The sequence below is a fragment of the Phacochoerus africanus genome, chromosome 3 (assembly GCF_016906955.1).
Source record: "Phacochoerus africanus isolate WHEZ1 chromosome 3, ROS_Pafr_v1, whole genome shotgun sequence".
Classification (NCBI taxonomy): Eukaryota; Metazoa; Chordata; class Mammalia; order Artiodactyla; family Suidae; genus Phacochoerus; species Phacochoerus africanus.
Window position 1 is genome coordinate 112,935,727 of NC_062546.1, and position 23,097 is coordinate 112,958,823.

The 23,097-nt window shown below is 38.1% G+C and overlaps 1 protein-coding gene across 2 annotated transcripts in view; it reads right to left on the reverse strand.

Moving 5' to 3' along the window:
- Positions 1 to 23,097, reverse strand: part of ADAM9 (ADAM metallopeptidase domain 9) — a 77,215-nt gene that overhangs the window by 28,608 nt on the left and 25,510 nt on the right. For both annotated transcript variants that reach the window (XR_007133989.1, XM_047772416.1), the window contains exons 6-14: positions 22,274 to 22,469; positions 20,643 to 20,708; positions 17,957 to 18,028; positions 13,757 to 13,926; positions 10,061 to 10,142; positions 9,408 to 9,541; positions 5,406 to 5,577; positions 3,488 to 3,580; positions 2,271 to 2,466 (exon numbers count right to left, since the gene is read on the reverse strand). Coding sequence is in view for 1 of the 2 variants with exons in the window: in XM_047772416.1 (XP_047628372.1) it covers positions 2,271 to 2,466; positions 3,488 to 3,580; positions 5,406 to 5,577; positions 9,408 to 9,541; positions 10,061 to 10,142; positions 13,757 to 13,926; positions 17,957 to 18,028; positions 20,643 to 20,708; positions 22,274 to 22,469 (1,181 nt within the window). In the remaining variant the exon portion in view is untranslated. The remainder of the gene's footprint in view (positions 1 to 2,270; positions 2,467 to 3,487; positions 3,581 to 5,405; positions 5,578 to 9,407; positions 9,542 to 10,060; positions 10,143 to 13,756; positions 13,927 to 17,956; positions 18,029 to 20,642; positions 20,709 to 22,273; positions 22,470 to 23,097) is intronic.

Sequence of the window (23,097 nt, forward strand, 5' to 3'; positions counted from 1 at the left end):
AAAAAAAGAAAAAAATTTAGTTAAAAGAAACAGATGTGGGATAAAAGGAGACGGAGCAAAAAAAAGAGGCAGAGGATCAAGTAATATGAAAAGATGCAGGATACTTGCAGAGGATAAGTGTCACATGGCAACAACTCTGGCAAAGCCCTTCCACAGAACAGAAATAGCTGTAAAAATTCTAGATTATCTCCAAATAAAACAATAACTGTGGTTCCTTTAGTCCTAGACTCTTTTGCAGGCCTCTAAGAAGATAACATATTTGGTAGATAATAGCATTTACTTCACTAAAATGCCTATCTGTAATTACTTTTTTGGTCTACAATAACCTGTCCTATTACTTCACTAAAATGCCTACCTTCCATCAGAAGTTCACACATCTCTACCATGTATGCCATGACTTTGACCAACCAAAATAAGTCCCATTTCATGTTTAGATAGTCTCTCCTCAGACTCTTATCTGATCCAGGTCCCCAGGACCCCCTCCCTGGGTTCAATTCATGTGCTAGAACAGCTCACAGAATTCAGAAAAACACCTTCCTCTCTAGATTACTGGTTTACTATAAAAGAATACAATTCAGGAAGGGCCAGAAGGGACAGATGCAGAGGGCAAGGTGTGGGGAACAGGCTCCAAGGTCCCAGGCCCTCTCTAGTGTGACACCCTCCCTGCCTCTCCATGTGTTCCATGCCAGAAGCTCTCCAAACTCTGTCCTTTGGGGTCATTAGAAGGCTTCATTACAGAGGCATGATTGATGAAATCACTGGCCATTGGTGATTAACTCAATGTCCAGCCCTCTTAGCTTCCCCGAGGTCCCCAGAGAGGGGTTGAAATTTCTAACTTCTAGGTTTGTTGCTTTTTTTTGGGGGGGGGGGGTCTGGGTCTGAGGCATCTGTAAGTTTCCAGACCAAGAATCGATCCTGCACCACAGCAGCAATCTGAGCAACAGCAGTGACAATGCTGGATCCTTAACCCACTGGGCCATAGGAGAACTTCCAGCTTCTAACGGCAGGGTTAGTTCCTTGGAAACCAGCCCCATCCTTAGGTTATTACCCATGGGCTTTCCAAGTCACTTCACTGACGTAACAAAAGATACTTTGTGGCTCTTATTAATTGGGAAATTCTATGGCTTTTAGGAGCTCATACCAGGAACTGGACAAAGACCGCATTTTTCTTAAATTATAAATCATAATATCACTAGTCAACACTGCTCTATCTAAACTTATAATTAATCCATATTAAAATTATAGAAAATGAACGTAAGTAGGTTGAGAGTTGAGAAGTGTTGAGAGAAGGTAGGAAATTAAATTCTTTCTCATCCTTCATAGTGAAAAATTAACAGTTAATATCTCGAATGGAAAAATCAAAAAGTAGCATTACTAAGAGATTGTCTGAAGACCTGGAGACAGTCTCAAGAACAAAATAATCAGCGAGAAAAGGTAAAAGTGGTTGCGTCAAGGGATGGGGATATTATGTGGGAATATATTTTTTCAGAAACCTTGTGAATAATTGGGCTCTTTAATCTGTTGTATGTATAACTTTGATAAAAATGAAAAACTGAAGAAGAGACACAAAAAAATAAAAAGATGTATTAAATACTATTCATAAAAGAATGGATTCCATTTATAGAATGGAATACTCTAATGCTCTATGATCAAAAGATAGCAACACAAGATGGATCTCAAAAACATTTTGAGTGAACAATGAAAACAGAAGACCCATAGGAATATTCCCATACTATTTATAGGAATTTATTAAAACTAGAATATGACACTGTGCATATAATACATATTATATATACTTAATGTTAATATACAGGATAGAGAGACTAAAGAGAAAGTAAAAGCAAAAATTATCCACTGAACTTGGACACGTCAAATTCATGACCATGACTGCCAACAGAGAAAGGAGACAGGAGAGAGGAAATGGGTGAACTTCAATCTTTTTTTTTTTCTTTTCATGGTCGCATCTACACTGTATGGAAGTTCCCAGGCCAGAAATCAAATCAGAGCTGCAGCCACAGCCACAGCAACACTGGATCTCAGCCCCATCTGTGACCTATACCACAGCTTGAGGCAATGCTGGATCCTTAACCCACTGAGTGAGGCCAGGGATCGAACCTGCATCCTCAGATAGACAACATCAGGTCTTTAACCCAATGAGCTACGGGAACGCCCTGAACTTCAATTTTAACAATAATGTTTGACTTCCACTTTTAACAAAAACTAAAAAAATAAAATAAAAGCAATCGATATAAAAAAAATATCTTACTTACTTGAGCCAAAGATGACTTGACACTGAGCATCATAATACTGGCACATGCCATTGTAACAATAGGCTTTGTTATTCTGGCAAGGATATCCATTCTGAATAAAAACATCTGGCTGGCAAAACTGAGAAGAACCATTGCAATACTCTGGAACATCGCATTCATTGGTTTTTCCTCGGCACAAAGTACCTCCTGGAAGAAACTAAGGTCATAGGGTTGAAATTGCACAAGAATATCAGGAAAATTCCCACAAATTAATCAAATTTTAAAAAGTTCTAACAAAAACCAAAGATTAACTATCCCAATAGAAAAGGAAACAAAGGTTGATAATAGGCAATTCATGAAAATCATGAGATATGGAAAATGAAAAAGCATAGTCTCACTGATAGCCAGAAGAAATGCAAATAAAACAAAGATATAAAAGCACTTTATACCTATCAAAAAAATCTGGATGATAACACTGGCTAGCAACCAACGTTAGTACAAGGAAATAAGTATGATGATTACACTGTATAACCAATACTGTGTACAGTACTGATTATACCAGCAAATATAGACTGGCACATTTGTAGAAGAATATAAAATGTGTGTCAAAAATTTTCACAAGCATACTCTGTCCCAACCATTCCACTTAATAAACAAAAATTGGAAGCAACCTAAAGGTTTTGAGCATCGTTAACTGACCAGATAAAGAAATTATGGTATAGCCATATACAGTAATACTAGCTATACAACCTTGTAGAAAATGAATGGAAGAGAAAGTCCATGGAATCTTATTGAAAAAAGTAGGTGTAAAAACATGTATAGCCATGTTTACCCACTTAAGAACATTCTCTCTCACACTCACACTTGTATAGGAAAAAGTGACCAAATTAGTAACAAATTATCAACAATGACAACCTGAAGAGAGTAAAATGATAGAGGGTATTTCAGTGTCTACATTCTATATTTTGGTATTGTTGATTTTAATTAAAAAAAGAAAAACTTGGATCACTCTTAAAATCAGGGGGAAAAAATGTTTCTACTTAGGAAAAAAAATCTCACAATAGACCATTTGTCCTAAAAGAACATGATACAAAATTGCAAACAAGTGGCATAAAATTTTTCATGTAATCATGCAATCAAAAAGAGTACTCTCTTACAAATCAGAGAAAACCGATTTTGATACATGCATATTTTCCTTTTTTCTATTTTTTTTTCCCCAATAGGGAGGAATTCCCTACCCAACAGTCTTGACAACAGTCGCCATATGCACACTCAGCAGATGATTTAAGTTTACATGTACTTCCTTCACAACAAGGGTCCAATTCACACTCCTGTGAAAAGAAAATGACTGTCAAAGAAGAAATGAAGTATTGTCATCAATGCTCATTAATAAAACACTCATCTTAGACCTATGCTTCTCTCTTTTCTATAGTTCCTTGAATTCTGCTTGTCCCCACAAAAAGGGGGAACAATATCCCCACTCCCTCCCATCAGGTGACTGCAGGACAATTACCTATCAGATGTCACTGAACATTTCCCCTTGCTTATCTGGCTTCCCCTTAAAAGATTCTGCTTACCTCTGTTTACCCCCACCTTTACCCTATAAAAGAAAAACCTTTTTGTTTGATTCTGAGAGGCTTCCAGATTTCTAAGATCAGCACGTTCTCCCTGTTACAATAGTCTTTCTTCTGAATAAAGCCTTCTCTTATCTAAGTCTGAATTGCAGGGGGGGGGGGGTGCATTCAATTATATTTCAATAAAGCTGTTACTTTTTTTTTTTTTTCAAAAATACTGTGCAAGACAGACAGATGGCTTCATAAAAGAAAAGAAAATCAGGAAATACAATGTTGTGTGGAAATTTTGTTTATGTGTGAAAGTACCACTTTATTTTATTTTTTTTCTCTTTTTTGGCCACACCATGGCATATGGAAGTTCCCGGGCCAGGGATCATATCCCAGCCACAGCTGTAACCTACACCACAGCTGTGGTAACACCAGATCCCTAACCTACTGCACTAGGCTGGGGATCAAACCTTTGCCTCCTCAGAGACACACCAGATCCTTAACCCTCTGCACCACAAGAGAACTCCAAAACATATAAAATGTCTAAGGAGAACGCCTAGAAAAAAGGGCCTGGGCATTCTAACAGTATAATGTTAATTTAGAGATTAATATTATAAGGTCATGAGGTCTTATTTTCCCCATTTGAAAATGAGACTATAGAAAAATCAACACTTAGGGTTACTGTGAGGATTATACTATGTAAAATATTTAGCAGAGGTCCTTGACCTTCAGCAATAGTGAGTGAAGGCCCATCACAACTCCATCATAAAACACAGACTGTCTTTCTAGACTGTGATATCTTCTGGCAAAAGCCAGGTGTATGTGGTCAGGTAAAGGAGAAGCAGCAGCACTTGTGGGAAAGACAGAGAATACAGTAAAGCTTACACACACTTGAACAAATTTCTTTAGAATTTAAATTTAATTTTTTTAATTTTTAAAATTTAATTTAAAAAGGTTTTCCTCCTAAGCCTTGTCTGGGAGGGCTTAACTAGGCCACTCTGAGAGAATGGCTGAGATATAGGACAATAATAATAAAGGTGGGCATGGACTTACAGCAATAAGTGTGGGTAATGGGTGTGATAAAGTCAGAGACCACTAGGTGAGCTGAAGGTTAATAAAGGGAGAATGCTAATTTGAGCAGCAAGAACTTTATTAATGAAGAACTCTGGAGAATGGGCCAACTTTACTATTAAAATGAGGTCGAATACATTTTATAAAAAAATGAGGTCAACTGAAAAAATGTTTCTGTAATGGCAGTGCTAGAATGGTAAAAGCTCACAAGTAAAGAGCCAAATGAAACACTGGTAAGTTCTTTAAAATAAATAAAAGACCCAATAACCATAACAGAAATGGTCAGAAGGTAGCAAAAACAGAAGAATAAATATGCCTTCCTAGACAACAGAACAGATGACGTCATTGGCTATGTTCTATGACCAATCCCAGAGACATACCCCCAACAAACAAAATACCAATCCTCATTGTACCCCTCAATTCTATTTCAGCTCCCACACCAGCATTGCCCAAACTGAGCTATTTAATTTTTTTGCAAATCCCAAGGTAATTTCGCAAAGCAACCATCACACATTGAACTGACCTTTGGAGTACCACAGTCACACTCTTCCCCTGGGTCCACCAGTTTATTACCACAGAAAGGAGCACTGTAGGCCTCATCAGGCTTTGGAATATTCAGAAGGCAGTTTCCACCTTTATTTAAAGTTAACTTCTCAAAGTCTTCTGCACTGCAAGTGCTAAAGTTCCTGGAACCACTGCAATAAACATTACGAGAAAGATCTTAAGACATAGCGATCATTCACTTTGACAATTTAAAATCACATCTTCAACCAGCAAGAAATGAATATTTAAAATGGCAGAGAACTCTACCCAGTATTCTGGTATAATCCACATGGGAAAAGATTCTGAGAATGGATATGCGCCTATGTATGACTGGGTCACTTTGTTGTACAGCAGAAATTATCACAACATGGTACATTAACTATACTTCAATAAAACTTTAAAAAAAAAATTAACAGCAGAAAATTTTGAGTTCCCTGGTGGCTCGGTGGGTTAAGGATCAGGTATCACCATGCGGTGGCTCAGGTTCAACCCTGGCCCAGGAACTTCCACATGCCATTGGTGCAGCCAAAAAATAAATAAATAATCAAAGTCTCCTTTGTTTTATCAGGGAATGATTACATACTCTAGTTTGACATTTCCACCTGACGTTCATTACACTCCCGAAGTCCCTCCTAAAACCTGCTCTGCCCCCAGGCTTCCCTGTGTTAATGATACTGCCTTCCTTCTAGTAACTCAGGACAAAAATCTCCATCACCCTTGACTTCTACTTTCTCACACTCTTCACCTTCATGGCTATTTCTTTAAGACCCCATGGGAGGCTCACAGAAATCCACTTAATGATGATGATAGACCAGCCTGATGACAGTGAAAGCAGTTATAAAGGGCCTGGATTATTTATATGTTTTAAAGAAACAACCACAAAGGGAAAAAGAAATGGAAGTTTCCAGGCCAAGGATCGAATCTGAGGTAATGCTGAATCCTCAGCCCACTGCACCAGGGGATGCAACCAGCATATCTACAAAGACAAGCCAGACCATTAACCCACTGCGCCATAGCAGGAACTCCCCCTCCCATCTTGAAAAAGAAAAATCTGTCCTGACCACATTTCTTTAGTACTTGCTCTCTTCCCTGGGGGCTAACTTCCTTCTTAGCTCCTTTCAGTACTCAGTCGAACATCACATCAAGGACGCTTACTCTGACTATGAATTTTATGCAAACTGACCTCTCCCAGCACCATGAGCCGGGCCATCCCACTCTTCCAGTCCTGCTCTATTTATTTTCTATAGCACTTATTACCTTCTAAAACTCTGTATTATTCATGTATTGATTACGGTAATAGTTTGTCTTCCTCCAGTAAAATGGAAACTATGCAAAGCAAGCGTCTGTCTTATTTACTGAGATAATCACTGAGGTATCCAAGTACCTTAAAAAGAGTGGCAGATAGTCAGCACTCCATAATATTTGATGAGTGAATGAATAAAGTATGAGTCTGCTCCTCATTGTTTCCTACACCTTTCTTTAGGGCCACAAGTGCAACATATGGAAGTTCCCAGGCTAGGGGTCAAATTGGAGGGGCAGCTGCCAGCCTATGACACAGCCACAGCAAAGTGGGCTCCAAGCTGCATCTGCGACCTACCTCACAGCTCATGGAAACACCAGATCCTTAACTCACTGAGCGAGGCCAGGGATAGAACCTGTGTCCTCATGGATACTATTTGGGTTGGCTACTGCTGAGCCACCACAAGAACTCCCCCACACCATTCTAAATTCCACTATAACACTATTTTATGGCAACCCCTCCTTATCTTCAAATGCTCCTTTCTTCACCTTAGTCTCCTATTGTGTATTGCTGATTATTTATTCCTTGTTCCCTGAATTCATGATTCATGTCTTCCTCAACTCCACCACCAATGAAAGCAAATATTAAATTTACTTCCCTCTCCTACAGGAAATCTTTTACAAACAAGACTTTTCTGGTGAATTGCCTTTTTTTTTTACTAAATATAGTTCTTTCATAGCACTATTCTTTTTTTTTTTTTGTCTTTTTGCCATAGCACTATTCTGATTCATCAGCAGACTATGTGCTCAACAGCAGATAAACTTTCCTGTAAATTTTGCCTGAGTGTTTCCTTTTATACCAGGATGTAATTAGAATTATACTCTCAGCTCTGAAGATAAAGGGCTGGCTCAGAGAAGTTTGTGTTATTTTTTTCAGTGTTCCAGGAGCTGGAGGAGTGTAGGAGAATGAATGGACACTTGGAGTCATGGCTATTCCCCCTATGTTTATTAAATATAAACATCTTGCTTTTTTTTAATTTACTATATTTTATAAATTTCTTTACGGCCATACCCAAGGAATATGAAAGTTCCCAGGCCAGGGATTGGATCCAAGCCTCAGCTGCAATAATGCTGGATCCTTTAACCCACTCCCAGACCAGGGATCAAAACCTGCACCTCCGTGGCTACCCGAGCTGCTGCAGTCTGATTCACCACAGCAGGAACTCCAAGATGAACATCTTTCATATCTCTTTTTCTCTCTGGCTCAGCTTCTACTCTACATATGCACAGTGGCTGTGTCCACCTCTCTGCTGAACACTACTGCCTACTAAATTAGGAAGGAACCCTGCTGCACCGCAATTAATCTTCATCAAAAAGAAGCTGAACAACCTAGCAGTTTTTGTTCACCCTTAGATCCTCTATTATAATTATTTTGAACCCTGGCAAAGGAAGAGGTTCTAAGATCATAGGTTCTGGACCCAGACCTCCTGACTTCAAACCCCAGCTTCACCACTTACTTAGATGTGACCTCAGTTTCCCCCTCCATCAACAGAGACAAAGTACCTACATGTCATCACGTTGTTGAACATTAAGTGATTAATACCTTTTAGGTGCTTAGAATAGTATCTGATATAGAAAAAGAGTTTAGAAGTTCCCTGGTGGCCTAGTGGTTAATGATCTGGTGTTGTCACTGCTGTGGCTTAGGTTTGATCCCAGGCCCAGAAACCTCCACATGGAAAAAAAAAAAAAAAAAGAGAGAGTGCAATAAATGTTAATTCTTCTTTTTCCTCCTCTTTTTTTTGCCTCCTGCCTTTATTTATAAAATTGAGGATGCAAGGAGTTCCAATCATGGCTCAGCAGTAACAAATCCAGCTAGTATCCATGAGAACAGGAGTTCAAACCCTGGCCTTGCTCAGTGTGTTAAGGATCCAGTGTTGCAGTGAGCTGTAATATAGATCGAAGACGTGGCTTGGGCCCCCCAGTGCTGTGGCTGTGGTGTAGGCCAGCAGCTGCAGCTCCAATTCAACACCTAGCCAGGGAATTTCCATATGCCTCGGGTGCAGCCCTAAAAGAAAAAAAAAAAAAAATTGAGGATGTTAGCGGGAATATGTCAGGATTTCTTTTTTTTTTTTCCCCCTTTTTCCTTTTCGGCCTCCCTGTGACATAGGGAGTTCCCAGGTCAGGGTTCAGATCCAAGCTGCAGTTGCAGTCTACATTGTGGTTGTGGCAATGCTGGATCCTTTAACCCATCATGCCGCGCCGGGGATCAAATCGGCCTCGAGACACTGCAGAGATGCCACCAATCCTATTGTGCCACAGCAGGAACCCCAAGATTTCTCATACTTAGCGACAAGGCAGCAATTTTTCAAGAAAGGATTTGTGAGTGAATGCTTCATATCCTCTAATCCCTCCTGCAATGAATCTACCAGAAACTTTTCTCCAATTTCTAATTCAGATGTAAATTTTTCCATGTTCTTATATTCTTTTGGTCTCTCAATCACTTTACAGCAGGGTGTAGTTACAGATCTGTACCTACATAAATGTTTCCTTCTTAAAGTTCTCTGGAATTATTTATTTAGTTGAAAGACAAACTTCTTACTGGTGTAATTAATTAATTTCAGGGGATCAGGGAATAATTTTTCCTGTTTCTTCAACGTAGACATGAGTATACCACAGGGTTTAAGAAACACTGATCTGTAGTCCCATATTAAGAAGAACAAAAAGAAAGAATTCAGTGACTCACGATGCTCCAGAATTCATGATGCAGCTCTTTGCTCCACAGTAACAGTCTCTGCCATCATCATGATTCATTCCAAGGTTATGACCCAACTCATGAGCAACGATGGATGCAAATGTCTCCACTGTGATTTGCCCAAACTGTCCCAACATAGGAAGGTGTTAATTAGGTTTCTGAACTAAAAGGATATGCTTTTTCTCGAATTTTTTTTTTTTCACACAGGGAAATTCAACACTACTGTGCTGATGGACTAAGTGATAAATCAGGCATCAAACAGCAGTGTATATACACCTTAGTCAGAAACTGGTACGACTTAACATACTGATGACAGAGGCAGACCCTTGAAGCAACAATTCCTTTAGCACCATAAGTTATTCACGGTGGTTGGTAGGAAAACACGTTCATGGTTCTAACTGAATTTTCTCAAACGGAGACTCTTCTTCCTTATCCCTAAAACCTGAGGTGCTAATAAACACATAATACATATTGGAAAATGTAATCCAGTCTCTAGGGAAAGAACACATCTGCTACTTCTACCACATCCCTTATAATACCCAAAGTTATCATTGCAAGGACTAGGAGATGAAGAACAGAAGCAATGAATGCTGGACGTGTCCTAACGCAAATGTCCAAAGGTGAACATCAAGAACAAGACATACCACATTAATCCCGCCTGCATGACTCCTTGAACACACGGTTCCCACAAACGCCATTCCTGCAGTCCCACCAAACCCTTTCTTCCTAAATGAAGACAAAAGGTAAAAGTTATAAAATGTACGTGGGGTGGCTGATGGGGGGATGCGAAGTACACATGGCTCCTATTTCTTTGGATAATCTCACACTGATGGGTAGAACCTGTGAAAACTGGGATAAAATTGGCAAACTAAAAGCATTTTAAAATCACAACTGGGGATGCAACTAGATATTCTCATACCAAATGAAGTAAGTCAGAAAGAGAAAGACATATCATATGATATCACTTATATGTGGAATCTACAATATGGCACAAATGAACCTACATACAAAACAGAAACAGACTCACAGACATAGAGAAGAGACTTATTATGGTTGCCAAGGGGGAAGGAGGAGGGAGTGGGATGGACAGGGAGTTTGGGATTGGTAGATGGAAACTATTATATTTGGAATGGATAAGCAATGAGATCCTGCTTACAGCACAGGGGACTATATCCAGTCACTTGTGGTAGAATATGATAGAAGAAAATATGAGAAAAAGAATGTATATATGTATGACTGGGTCACTGTGCTGTACAGCAGAAATTGATAGAACATTGTAAATCAACCATAATAAAACATTTTAATTAAAAAAATCACAACTGAGAGTTCCCTGGTGGACTAGTGGTTAGGACTTAGTGCTTTCACTGATGCAGCCCAGGTTCAATCCCCGGTCTGGGAACACTGATCCCACATCAAGCCACTGCACACTGCAGCCAAAGATGAAAAATTAAAAGATGAAATAAAATTACAATTAATTCAAACCTTATCTCTTTTTATTATCAGAGAGTGAGGTTAATATTACAAATTCATTTTTCAGATAAGTAAAGAAATGGGTTTTTTCCTGGCCACGCCCATGGCATGCAGAAGTTCCTGGATCAGGGATTGAATCTAAGTCATAGCAGTGGCAACACCAGATCTTTAACCCACTAAGCCACCAGGAACTCTGAAGATATGTTCTCAGATATCAAGCCAAGCTGTTTTCCACCTTCCAGATGAAAGACCTTCCTGAAATACATTACATTTATTTATTCAAAGGTTCTAGGGGAGAGACAGATAATAAACTCAATGACATTCACACAGGAGACTGCAGGCATGGAACACAGGGAACAGAAGAGTCACGATGGACGTCTGCATGTGGCTCCTCTATCATCCTGGACACACCTGTGTCTCAGGACCCACAACATACACCCCTAATACATCTGCTCACCTCTTTCAGGTCTTTACTCAATAGTCACCTCCTCAATGAAGCCTCCCCTTGCCACATTACCCACAATTTCAACCTCACTCCTCCAACACTGCTACCTCTACCCTCCCTGCTTATTTTCCTCCTTACTACTTACTCTTACTTAATATCAAATATATATTTAATTATCTCATTTATGGCCAGTCTTTTCCTCCACAATAGGAACTACATGAGAGCAAGAATTTCTTTTGTTCACTGCTATACCCCAGGGCCTAGGTGTACATCTAAAATTTATCTTTTAAATGAATGAACAAATAATCCTTCTCTGGGGCATCTGGCCAGCCAGGACAAGAGGCCTGGAGAAACTGACATAGGGGATTACCAAGGAAATATTTTAGCCAGATCACCTTGTAGTGAACCCCATTGTCCCCAAACCCCATTTATGTCCTCAGTGCTTTCAAAAGGCTTTTTAGGAGCCCATTCTTAGCCATAAACAACAACCAGGGCATCTAGGTAATGTTTCTAACATGGCAGGAGCAGACCAAATGGAGGAGACAACTTGGTAGGTATGGTTGGGTAAGACACAGGGAGTGTGCTTAGCACCTATTTCTAGTTTCATGGACTAGAAAAACCACTGCCACTGTATGAGGATACTCTCAGGGACAATTTTACTAAAAATTAATTAAAAAGGTCAGGACCAAACTCTTGTGGTTAGGAGGCCATAAAAATCCATTTAGGCATTCTCAGTGCGTCACTTTTTCATTTCATCTATTCTATTCTATTCTATTCTATTCTATTCTATTCTATTCTATTCTATTTCTACTGCTGTACCTGCACCATATGGAAGTTCCCAGGCTAGGGGTGTAATCGGCGCTGCAGCTGTCGGCCTACACCACAGGCACAGCAACACTGGATCCAAGCTGCATCTGTAACCTACACCGCAGCTTAAGGCAATGCCAGATGCTTAACCCACTGAGTGAAGCCAGAGATTGAACCCACATCCTCATAGAGACAATGTTGGGGCCTTAACCCACTAAGCCACAATAGGAACTCTATGGCTTGCTTTAAATTAACTCATATGATAAAAGAAAACAATATTAAATCAAGGGAAATTTCTCATCAGAAAAAAATTGTGAGTCTTAGGTACCATTAACATTGAGGAAGGCAAAAATTATTACATAAAATACTTTTTTGCAAAACATCAGCCCACCAACACAGAAATTTTTTACAGATGAAACATTTTAATATATTTAATGAGGGTTTTGCTATAAGTTTTTGGAATATAAGTTTAAGTTTTATTATAGTACTATGAAAATGCTATGCTGAAAGAAGAAAAATTTTTAAACATGTATCAGAAATATCTCAAAGAAAGTTAAAAATCGATTAGATCCATGAAATAACAATTCAGCTATATAAAAACTTTAAGGGGGATAAAAAAGAGCTATTAAACATTAAAAATAAGAAAGCTGAAATGGAAAACTCAATAAAAACCTTAGAAGATAAATTAAGGAAATATCCCGGAAGGTAGAAAAAAAGACAGAAAGAAGAAAGGAGACAAAACACAGAAAAATTACAGGACAAGTACAAGAAACTCAATAGCCAAGTAAAAGGAATCCCAGAAGAAATGAAGACTAAAAAGAGGATGAAATCATGCATAAAATAATTTGAGAAAAATTCCTAGAACTGGAGACATCAGTTTCAAGACTGAAATTACCCACTAAGAACACAGCACAGTAAGTGATAAAAGACCTACATCAAAGCATATCATCAGTAAAATTGAGAAGCCTGGGAACCAAGAGAAAATCCTACAAGTTTCCAAAGAAGCAAAAAAAAAAAAAAAGAGAGAGAGAGAGAGAGAAAGAGAAGCAGAGAATCAGAATGGATCAGAATGGATTAAGGCTTCTCAACAGCAGTAATTCTGGAAGTCAAAAGAGACAATGGACATGCCTTCAAAATTGTGAAGGGAAAAGATTTCATGCATAGAAGTTTATACCAAGCAAAATAACCTAAACTTTACGAAACAAAGTGGAAAGCACACCTCTGAAAGAATGAGGCCCTGGGATAATCAGAGGCCAAATTGAGATCATTTTTAAATTCTGTTTTGAGACTGTGAAGCATATTTTCCAAAATGCAAGAGGTCAAAAGTTTTTTTCTTTCAATATATCCCTTTACGAGGAGAACTAGAAAATTTGTCATAGCAAAATGAGGAAGTTAAGCCCAAGAAAGAGGAAGGAGAACATGGTTACCAGGGCTCCAACACAGAACAAGGGTCTAATTATCATACTGCCACTTGTTCTGTAGTATCAAACTAAGTTTTTCTAATTTAAATAAATGCTCAAAAACCTTAAGAGAACATGATTCTGAGAAAAGAAAAAGAAAGAAAAAAGTATTATTCTAACCATGTTATTAATAGTAGCTTTAAAAAAGAATGACTTACAGAACTAGCTGTGCACTGTCATGTCTCCGACGTGTTATAAGAAACTTTTCCCGCCACTGTACAAAGTTCCCCAACACATCACCAGCACCTCCAATTATGTTGATCAGATTTCCATTTGTCCAAATCTCCAGTCCAACTAGCACAATTCGAATATTTAACATAATGTACATCTGTGAAGAAAATGGAAATAAAAATATATAAAATATATTAAAGATTATGAGAATAATTCCTGGTATATATCCAAAAAAAGAAAAATACTAATTCAAAAAGATATGTGTGTATATGTTTAACCGAATCACTTTGTTGTACAAAAGAAATGATCACAACATTGTAAATCAACTATATTTCAATAAAAAAAAAAAAAAAGATATGTGGGAGTTTCCGTCGTGAATCAGAGGTTAGTGAACCCGACTAGCATCCATGAGGACATGGGTTCGATCCCCGGCCTTGCTCAGTGGGTTAAGGATCCAGTGTTGCCGTGAGCTGTGATGTCAGTTACAGTCACAGCTCAGATCCCACGTTGCTGTGGCTGTGGCATAGGCCGGCAGCTTCGCCTCTGATTGGACCCCTAGCCTGGGAACCTCCATATGCTGTGGGTGTGGCCCTAAAAAAAAAGTGTACCCCAATGTTCACAGCAATATTATTATCTATAATTGCCAAGATATAGAAGCAACGTAAGTGTACATCAACAGATGAATGGATAAAGATGTGGTATATATAAACAATGGGATATTATTCAGCCATAAGAAAAGAATAAAATTTTGCCATTTGCAACAATATGGATGGACTCAGACAGTATTACACTAAGTGAAATAAGTCAGAGAAAGACAAATACTGTATATCACGTATACATGGAATCTAACAGGATAACAACAAAATGGTGACTATAACAAAAAAGAAACAGACTCATAGATGTAGAGAACAAACTAGTGGTTACCAGCAGGGAAAGAAAGGGAGGAGGGGCAGTACAGGTACAGTGGATTAGGAAGTACAAACTACTACATATAAAATAAGTTATAAGGATAGATTGTACAGCACAGGGAATATAGCCAGTATTTTCTAATACCTATAAATGGAGTATAACCTTTAAAATTATGAATCAGAGTTCCCTTCATGGCTCAGCAGTAAGGAACCCAACTAGTATCCATGAGGACGTGGGTTTGATCCCTGGCGTCACTCAGTGGGTTAGGGATCCAGTATTTCCATGAGTTGTGGCGTAGGTCGCAAATGCAGCTCAGATTTGGGCGTTGCTATGGCTATGGCGTAGGCTGACGGCTGCAGGTACAGATATGGATTCCACCCCTAGCCTGGGAACTTCCATATGCCATGGGTGCAGCCCTAAAAAAAAAAAAAACAAAAAACTATGATTCACTATATTATATACCTGTAATTATATATATAGTATTGTACATCAACTATACTTCAATAAAAAATAATAATGATAAAATAAAGAATATGAGAACATCTTCAAAGTTATAATTAAGTAAAAAAACTACATAAATTCACAGCAGGACTCTTCCCTTCCAAAAAAATCTTCCTTCAATATAATGAGACTAATCTCTTAAGGGTCTCAGTTTCCTCATCCATAAAACAGAAGTAATAAAAGTTCAAAGTCCTTTTTATCTTCCATCCCAAAATCTGTCAAGCTTTGGATATTTAAAGGTTTTGGTATCAGTTCCAAATGTTCCCTAAAATAATGCATGGCTATTTATAGTATGTGAATACTCACACTTTTCACTACAGACACATCAGTGAGTTTGATCGCATGGTGCTGCCTCAAGATCTCGTGGGAGGTGTAATATAATACATAGTGGACAAGACGCTTCATATGCATGTATGGTGAACTCTATTACCTTTCTCAGTTTATCAAAAATTCTAATGACATGTACCCCAAAGGTTCATGTAAAGGATTATGGAACTCATATATATTGCCCAGCGATACTGTGAGGACTAAATGAGTTAATAAATGTAAGGTACTGAAACCTAAAATATGGCACAAGTGAACCTACCTACAAAACAGAAACAGACTCAAAGACATGGAGAACAGACTTGTGGTTGCCAAGGGGGAGTGGAGGATTGGGAGTTTAGGATTAGCAGATGTAAACTATTACATATAGCATGGATAAACAACAAGGTCTTACTGTATAGCACAGGGAACTTTATTCAATAGCCTAAGATAAACCATTAAGAATATAAAAAGGCATGTACATATGTATAGCAGAACGACTTTGCTATACAGCAGAATTTTTTTTAAGTTTTATTGAAGTATAGTTGATTTACAATGTTGTGATAATTTCTGCGGTACAACAAAGTGACTCATACATGTACACATATCCATTCTCTTTCAGATTTTTTTCCCATATAGGTTATCACAGAATACTGGGTAGAGTTCGCTGTGCTCTACAGCAGGTCCCCATTGGCCAATCATTCCATATACCTCAGTGTGCATATGCCAATCCCAAACCCCCAGTCCATCCCTCCCCACCTCCCACCTGTAACCTTTGGTAACCCTAAGCTTTTCAAAGTCTGTGTGTCTGTTTCAATTCTGCAAAATAAGTTCATTTGTATCCTTTTTTTAGACTCCACATATATGTGATACCATATGATGTGTTTCATTGTCTAACTTCACTTAGTATGAGAATCTCTAGGCCCATCCGTGTTTGTACAGCAGAAATTAACAGTGTTGTAAATCAACTCTACTTCAATTGAAAAATAAATTTTTAAAAGCAAAAATATAAAAAATAAATATAAATGTAAGGCACTTGGCCCAGTTTCTAGCATGTTATAAATACTCAATAGAACACTATCATTATCATCACTATAATTGGTATTCATATTAAGAGGCCAACTTAAAGATGAAATTATCTTATCAGAGCATGTATCTCATTCTTCAATACCTCCCCACTGAATGAACTTTCCTCCCTCCCTCTGTCTCTGTCTCTCTCTGTCTCTCTCTCTGTCTCTGTCTGTCTTACACACACACTGTCACACTATGGTTTCAGAGTAGGAAGCAGTCTTATTCAAAATTAGATTCAGTAAAAATTTAAAGATTTTTTAAAAATGCCAAAGTGTCTTAGCCTATCTACTGTGAAATAAAAATTCATATTTTCTAGCAAGACAGGAAAGATTTAAACAAATTTTTCTCTGCCTTTGGCCTCCTCTCTCCCCCTGCTGTGCCTTACATATCTGCATTATCCATGGACCAAGCCTCCCCCAATGGCAAGAATACCTGCCTACTGATAAACAGCAACATTCCCTCAGCATCAAAAGACTCCTCCTTAAGAGATAACATTCCTTCTTGATCTTGTAAGGAACCATGGTGATGCTTAGGTCTGGATTGTATAAACTATCAATATACAGCATTTAATGTCCAGCCCTGTGTCTCAAAAAACTTAGATAACTGTGCCTTGACTTCTCATAGAGGAAATTGTTCCCAAGGCTTTCTGGGATCCTCTGCCTGGGTTATAATCCTCAAATGTGGCTCAAATAAAATTTTTCTTTCTTTTATTGAGGGGAGCACGGGGGCGGGGGGGGGGGGGATGCCCACAGCATGCAAGAGAAGTCCTGGGCCAGGGATCAAACTCGTGACGATGCAGTGGCGACCTGAGCCACAGCAGTGACAACACCGGATCCTTAACCTACTACACTACCAGGGAACCCCTCCATTTCTTTCTTAGATTGCCTAATCAATTTTTCATCAACACTACTCTAAAGATAAAACAAATGCTAATTTGAAATCTCTGGCTTGTCTCAGAATTTCTCTACAATTATACTTTCCTTTTAAACATCAAAAAGTCACAAATCAAATTAGAGCGCAGACCCCTGAAAGACGGAGTTACTTAGGCTCTAAAATAATCAGAGCTCAAAATGAGACAATTTTAAAATTGTGTTTGGGGAAGTTCCCACAGTGGCTCAGCAGTAATGAACCCAATTAGTATCCATGAGGACGCAGCTTTGATCCCTGGCCTCGATCAGTGAGTTAAAGATCTGGAGTTGCTGTGGCTGTGGTGTAGGCTGGCAGCTGCAGCTCCAATTCGACCCCTAGCCTGGGAACTTCCACATGCCACAGGTGCATATAGAAAAAACTATGTTAATTTTAAGACCTATAAATTTAAGATAAAAAGAAAGAAATTTTAAAAAAATGTGTTTGGAGACTGTGGAAGGAGAGAATACTTCCAGATGATGTAAAACACAACTTACGCTATCCAAATAGTTTGCTAAACGAATCATCTCTTCTCGCACTGCAGTCTGGTTTCTTCCCATCATGTCATACTGAAAAGCAGAGAAGGAAAGCGATTATTACCAAATAATTTAGGACAAAAATTCTACAATCTCTTACAATGAAGATAAGCCTCCAAATATTTCCTCTGAACCAAAAATTGAGGCATGAAGACATCTTCCTGCATTTTTCAAATTAATAAGTCTAGGGGATACATTTTAGTGATAAATAGGAACTAAAAAAAACAGGTCCGTGTGTAAAAAAGCAATGAAATCTTAATTTTCTTCAAAGTTGTACAACTTTAAAATGAGTTTTGTTCTTAAGGGTCTTTTTATTCATTTTAATGTGAAAATATTTCCAAGCATTTCACAAAGGTAGAGTTTAAAGCAATCACACCACATTGGTAAAGGAATAAAAGACCATCTAAAGGACTTTCTGATCCTTTCCTCTCTTAGGCTCAAGACACCAGCAATAACCCATTTCTAAACTCTGGGCTAAATGGATAATCAGAAATTATCTTATGTTCACTAGTGGGAACATAGTATGTAGAGAGAAATATAGAGATAAGTACAAGTTTGACCACATTAAGACAAACAATTGACACGACTGATTCATTTCTTTGAGACCTGGCTAAATCCAGATATCTGTTTTAATATTATTTTAAAACAACTAACTTGATAACTAATTAAAAGAAAATTTTAAAAAGAGATGTGTGGTTTTGCTCTATGATAAGGAGCAAATAACAGAATATATTAATAATATATTAAAGATTAATTAATATAACAGTAATTAATAATGTTATTAATATTAATAACAGAATATATCAGATTTTACCAATTAGGTATTTTACCATGCATGATTCTCCTAAACAAACAAACAAAAAAATGTAATGCATTTGACAAGGTTTGATAGAATCATTTTCATTTTGAGACATTTCCTACCTATCCGGAGAGTGTAATCAAGAAAAACATTTCAGATCTCTATTTTTGTCACTTGTCCATAACACTCTACAGGAACTTTTTGCACATTATCTAGGAAAGAGTTCAAGCTTGCTCATATTCCCTTATGCTTTTTCCTTCTACACTTGAGGGTAATGAACCTATAATGAACAAATCTGCATATATTTCTATCTCTTAAAAATAAGAAAGACAAATACCATATGATATCACTTAAATGTGGAATCTAAAATATGGCACAAATGAACATATCTACAAAACAGAAACAGACTCACAGTCATAGAGAACAGACTTGTGATTGCCAAGGGGGAGGGAGGAGGGAGTGGGATGGGCGGGGAGCATGGGGTTAGTAGATACAAACTACTACACCTAGAATGGATAAACAAGGTACTTCTGCACAGCACAAGGAACATAGCACAAGGAACTCCTGGGACAGATCATGATGGAAGGTAATATAGAAAAAGGAATATATAGACATGTATGTATGTATGCAACACACACACAACTGGGTCACTTTTCTATACAGCAGAAACTATCACAACCTTATAAATAACTATATTTTAATAAAAAAAAGAAAAAGAAAAAAAATGGCTTGTTCTTTTCCAACCAACATACAATAAGGGATTTTTTTTTTACCTCAAAACTTTCTTTCATCTTACAAGAAAGGACTTGTCAATTATATTAAGTTTCTGCAAGCAATGTTTTCACACAAACAAAAAAAAATGAGGGTAAAAGTCAGCCAAAATATTTCAAATAATCTATAGGGTAAATTATAAAGCAGCTGTATCTAAAATTGATAATCCTATAAATGCTGGAATTGATACATTGCTTTTCTTTGTTGAGCAAAGCACAATTCTTAAGGATGAATAAGGAAAATGTCCAGGTGTTATCCTGTACAACAAAATAAACAGTTAACTGCTGAGTTAACCACTCTTCTCCACTCCCTGGAGAGCCTGCCAGGACCTGGAAGTTATCATCTCTTAAAGTGAAGTAGAGGGTAGCTGAAGTTCTAGAAAGCAAAGCAACTGAGCTTTGTTGCTTATATCTGATTAATAGGATTACCACAGTCCTTGAAATTCACCTGAAAATGTCTCAAGATCCTAACTGAGAGGCAGTTAGTTTCACTAAGGACAGTTTCACTTAAGAAATGTAGCATATGCAGGGAGTTCCCACTGTGGCTCAGTGGGTTAAGAACCCGACTAATATCCACGCGATGAAGGTTCAATCCCTGGCCTCGCTCAGTGGGTTGAGGATCCGGCGTTGCAGTAAGTTGTGGTGTAGGTCACAGACACAGATTAGAGCTGGCATAGCTGTGGCTGTAGCGTAGGCTGGTGGCTACAGTTCCAACTCAACCCCTAGCCTGGGAACTTCCATGTGCCACAGGTGTGGCCTTAAAAAGCAAAAAAAAGAAAAGAAAAGAGAAGAGAAAAGGAAAGAAAAAAAAGAAATGTAGCATATGCAAATCACCTGAAAGAAAAGGAAAAGAAAAACACCAATAAAAGACAAAAGTAGAGGTAATCTCATTTCCTACATTCAGCTTCCAAAGATATTAGAAATATTAAGTGTGAATATTAAGGAAAAAAGAGTCACTTTAGTTTTAAAATCACATTTAACAAAATCCATACAAATATATTTTCTATGTCCTTCATGGGATGCTCACTTCTCATCTGCTTTTCATGAAAAAAAAAAGAAAAACTGTCACCAATCCTACCCTTTCCTTGTCTACGACAATGAACAGCTCCACATAGCGGGTCTGTGGCAGGACTGCTCTTCTTCTCTGTCAAAAAAACAAACATCAGAAAAGCAGGGAAAAAAGTATAAGGGAACATGCTTTTTTCATATATAATGATCTGACCCTAACCTGTAATCATATATTTCATGTCTGCTAAGAACTCCATAAAATGACTTTAACATATCCTAGATCAATAAAGCCAAAAACCTGTGGGTTTTGTTTTTTGTTTTCTTTTCTTTTTATGGCTACCCCTGCGACACATGGAAGTTCGCAGGCTAGAGGTCAAATTGGAGCTGTAAGCTGCCCAGCCTATGGCACAACCACAGCCATGCCAGATCCTTAACCCACTGAGCAAGGCCAGGGTCAAACCCACGTCCTCATGCATACTAGTTGGATTCCTTACTGCAGAGCCACAACAGAAATTTATATAAAGCATAGAATGAGCTAAAATTTAAATGTTTTCCAATGATTACAATTTAAGAAGAATAGTGCAATAGTCCAAAAAATGAATGGCAGTAGAGGCAGTGAAAATAATGCCATAAACTAGTATGAGTTAGTTAAAATACACTAGAGCTGCATAGGCCTCTTCTTACACAACAATATCATCTTATTATGTAGAAATAAGATAAACTTGCCTACAGCTGAGGTTCCTCTCTTAGAAACAGCTCAGATTAAGAGATCCCTGTCAAGGAGTTCCTGTTGTGGCTCAGCAGGTTAAGAACCTGACACAGTGTCTGTGAAGATGCAGGTTTGATCCTAGGCTTCACTTAGTGGGTCAAGGATCTGGTGTTGCTGCAAGCTATGGTGTGGGTCGCAGATGCAGCTTAGATCCTGCATTGCCATGGCTGTGGCCCAGGCCTGCACCTACAGTTCTGATTCGACCCCTAGCATGGGAACTCCCTTATGCCGCAGGTACAGCAAGGGAAAAAAAAAAGAGAGAGAGACACCTAATAGGATTAAGCCAAAGAATCCTAAGGGTAGACATCTAAGATCATTAAAAATCCTAAAACTCAATCTCTCTTTCACTCAATTTAGAGCTGCAGAATCTCCACTCTAGCTTGTGTAAAGGGTATCCACCTTAAAAACTCCACTGCTGGAGTTTCCTGGTGGCTCACTGGGTTAAGGATCCAGTATTGTCATCGCTGTAGTTTTGATCACTGCTGTGGAGCAAATTTGATTCCTGGCCAGGGAACTTCTAAATGGCATGGGCATGACAAATAAATAAATGAAAAGATATGAATAAAAAACTCACTAATATAAAAAAAAACTCCTCTGCTCCAGACAAATAAATGAAAAAACTATATTAAAAACTCACTAATATTAAAAAAAATTCTACTGCTCTCTGAAAGTCAGTGTAATGCACTATTACGTAACAATGATAAAAAGAAATACAATTACTGTGTCAGCCCTAGTTTCCAACATGGTGTACTTGACTGCACTCAGCTTGGTGACAGGATTTGTGTATTGCCCATCTTTTCATCCCCTAGTCCCCATTACAACGTCTGGCATATCGCTGGCAAAAAACATAGTAATAACAGGTATGGGTTACACACAAACACAACTTTTCAAAACTTTAGTCTGGGCCATGAAGAAATACATTTGGTCCTTACTCGAAGTAGCTGAGTGACGCTTGGGGGCTCTTCTTCTTCATCCTTTACAATTTCTTCTTCTATATCCTTGTTGGAAACTCCACATTTCAGAGGCTCTCTATGGACGTCATCCATTCGATAAAAAACATGCTCAAAATGAGAGCTGTTTTGCAGGGGTTCGATCCCATAACTCATGTTCTCTATATGCAGCAAGCCTCTAAGTGTTGCATCACACGTACACAATTTTTTAGAATAAAAAAAAAAAAAAAGCCACATAGGAAAAGGAATTAGGAAACCTGAATTCAAGTCCTTACTCTTATGTGAGAAGGGGTAGCATGGTAGCAAAAAACATACAGAAGCTTTAGAGTCAGGCAGACAGAAATTTAAAGCCCAAGATTGCTACTCAACTAGCATCAATGCCTGGAAATTACTTAACCTCTCTGAAGGATCACTGTATAATGAAAGGCAATTCAGAACAGTGGCCAAAAATTTGAAGTCTGGAATCAGAAGATCAGAGTCTGAATCCCAAATGTTTCCTACCAGCTGTGAGCCTTTCCCTAAGTTATTTAACCACTCCCTTAGTTTGCATTCTCCATAGGGCTGCTCTGAAAACTAAATTATTTAATAAACACAAATCACTTAGAACACTGCCTGGCATACAGTAACTGTTCTATGAGTGTCATTACTTAAAAGGAGATAATCATAGGCCATCTTATATAGTTGAGAGCTAAAAATACTATTTATTAGTTCAATCACTCATGCAAAATCAGTGTCATACAGCCAAGCCCTTAATAAATTTAATTTTAATAGTACTATCATTTCACTTGATATGCTTTCTCTGAACC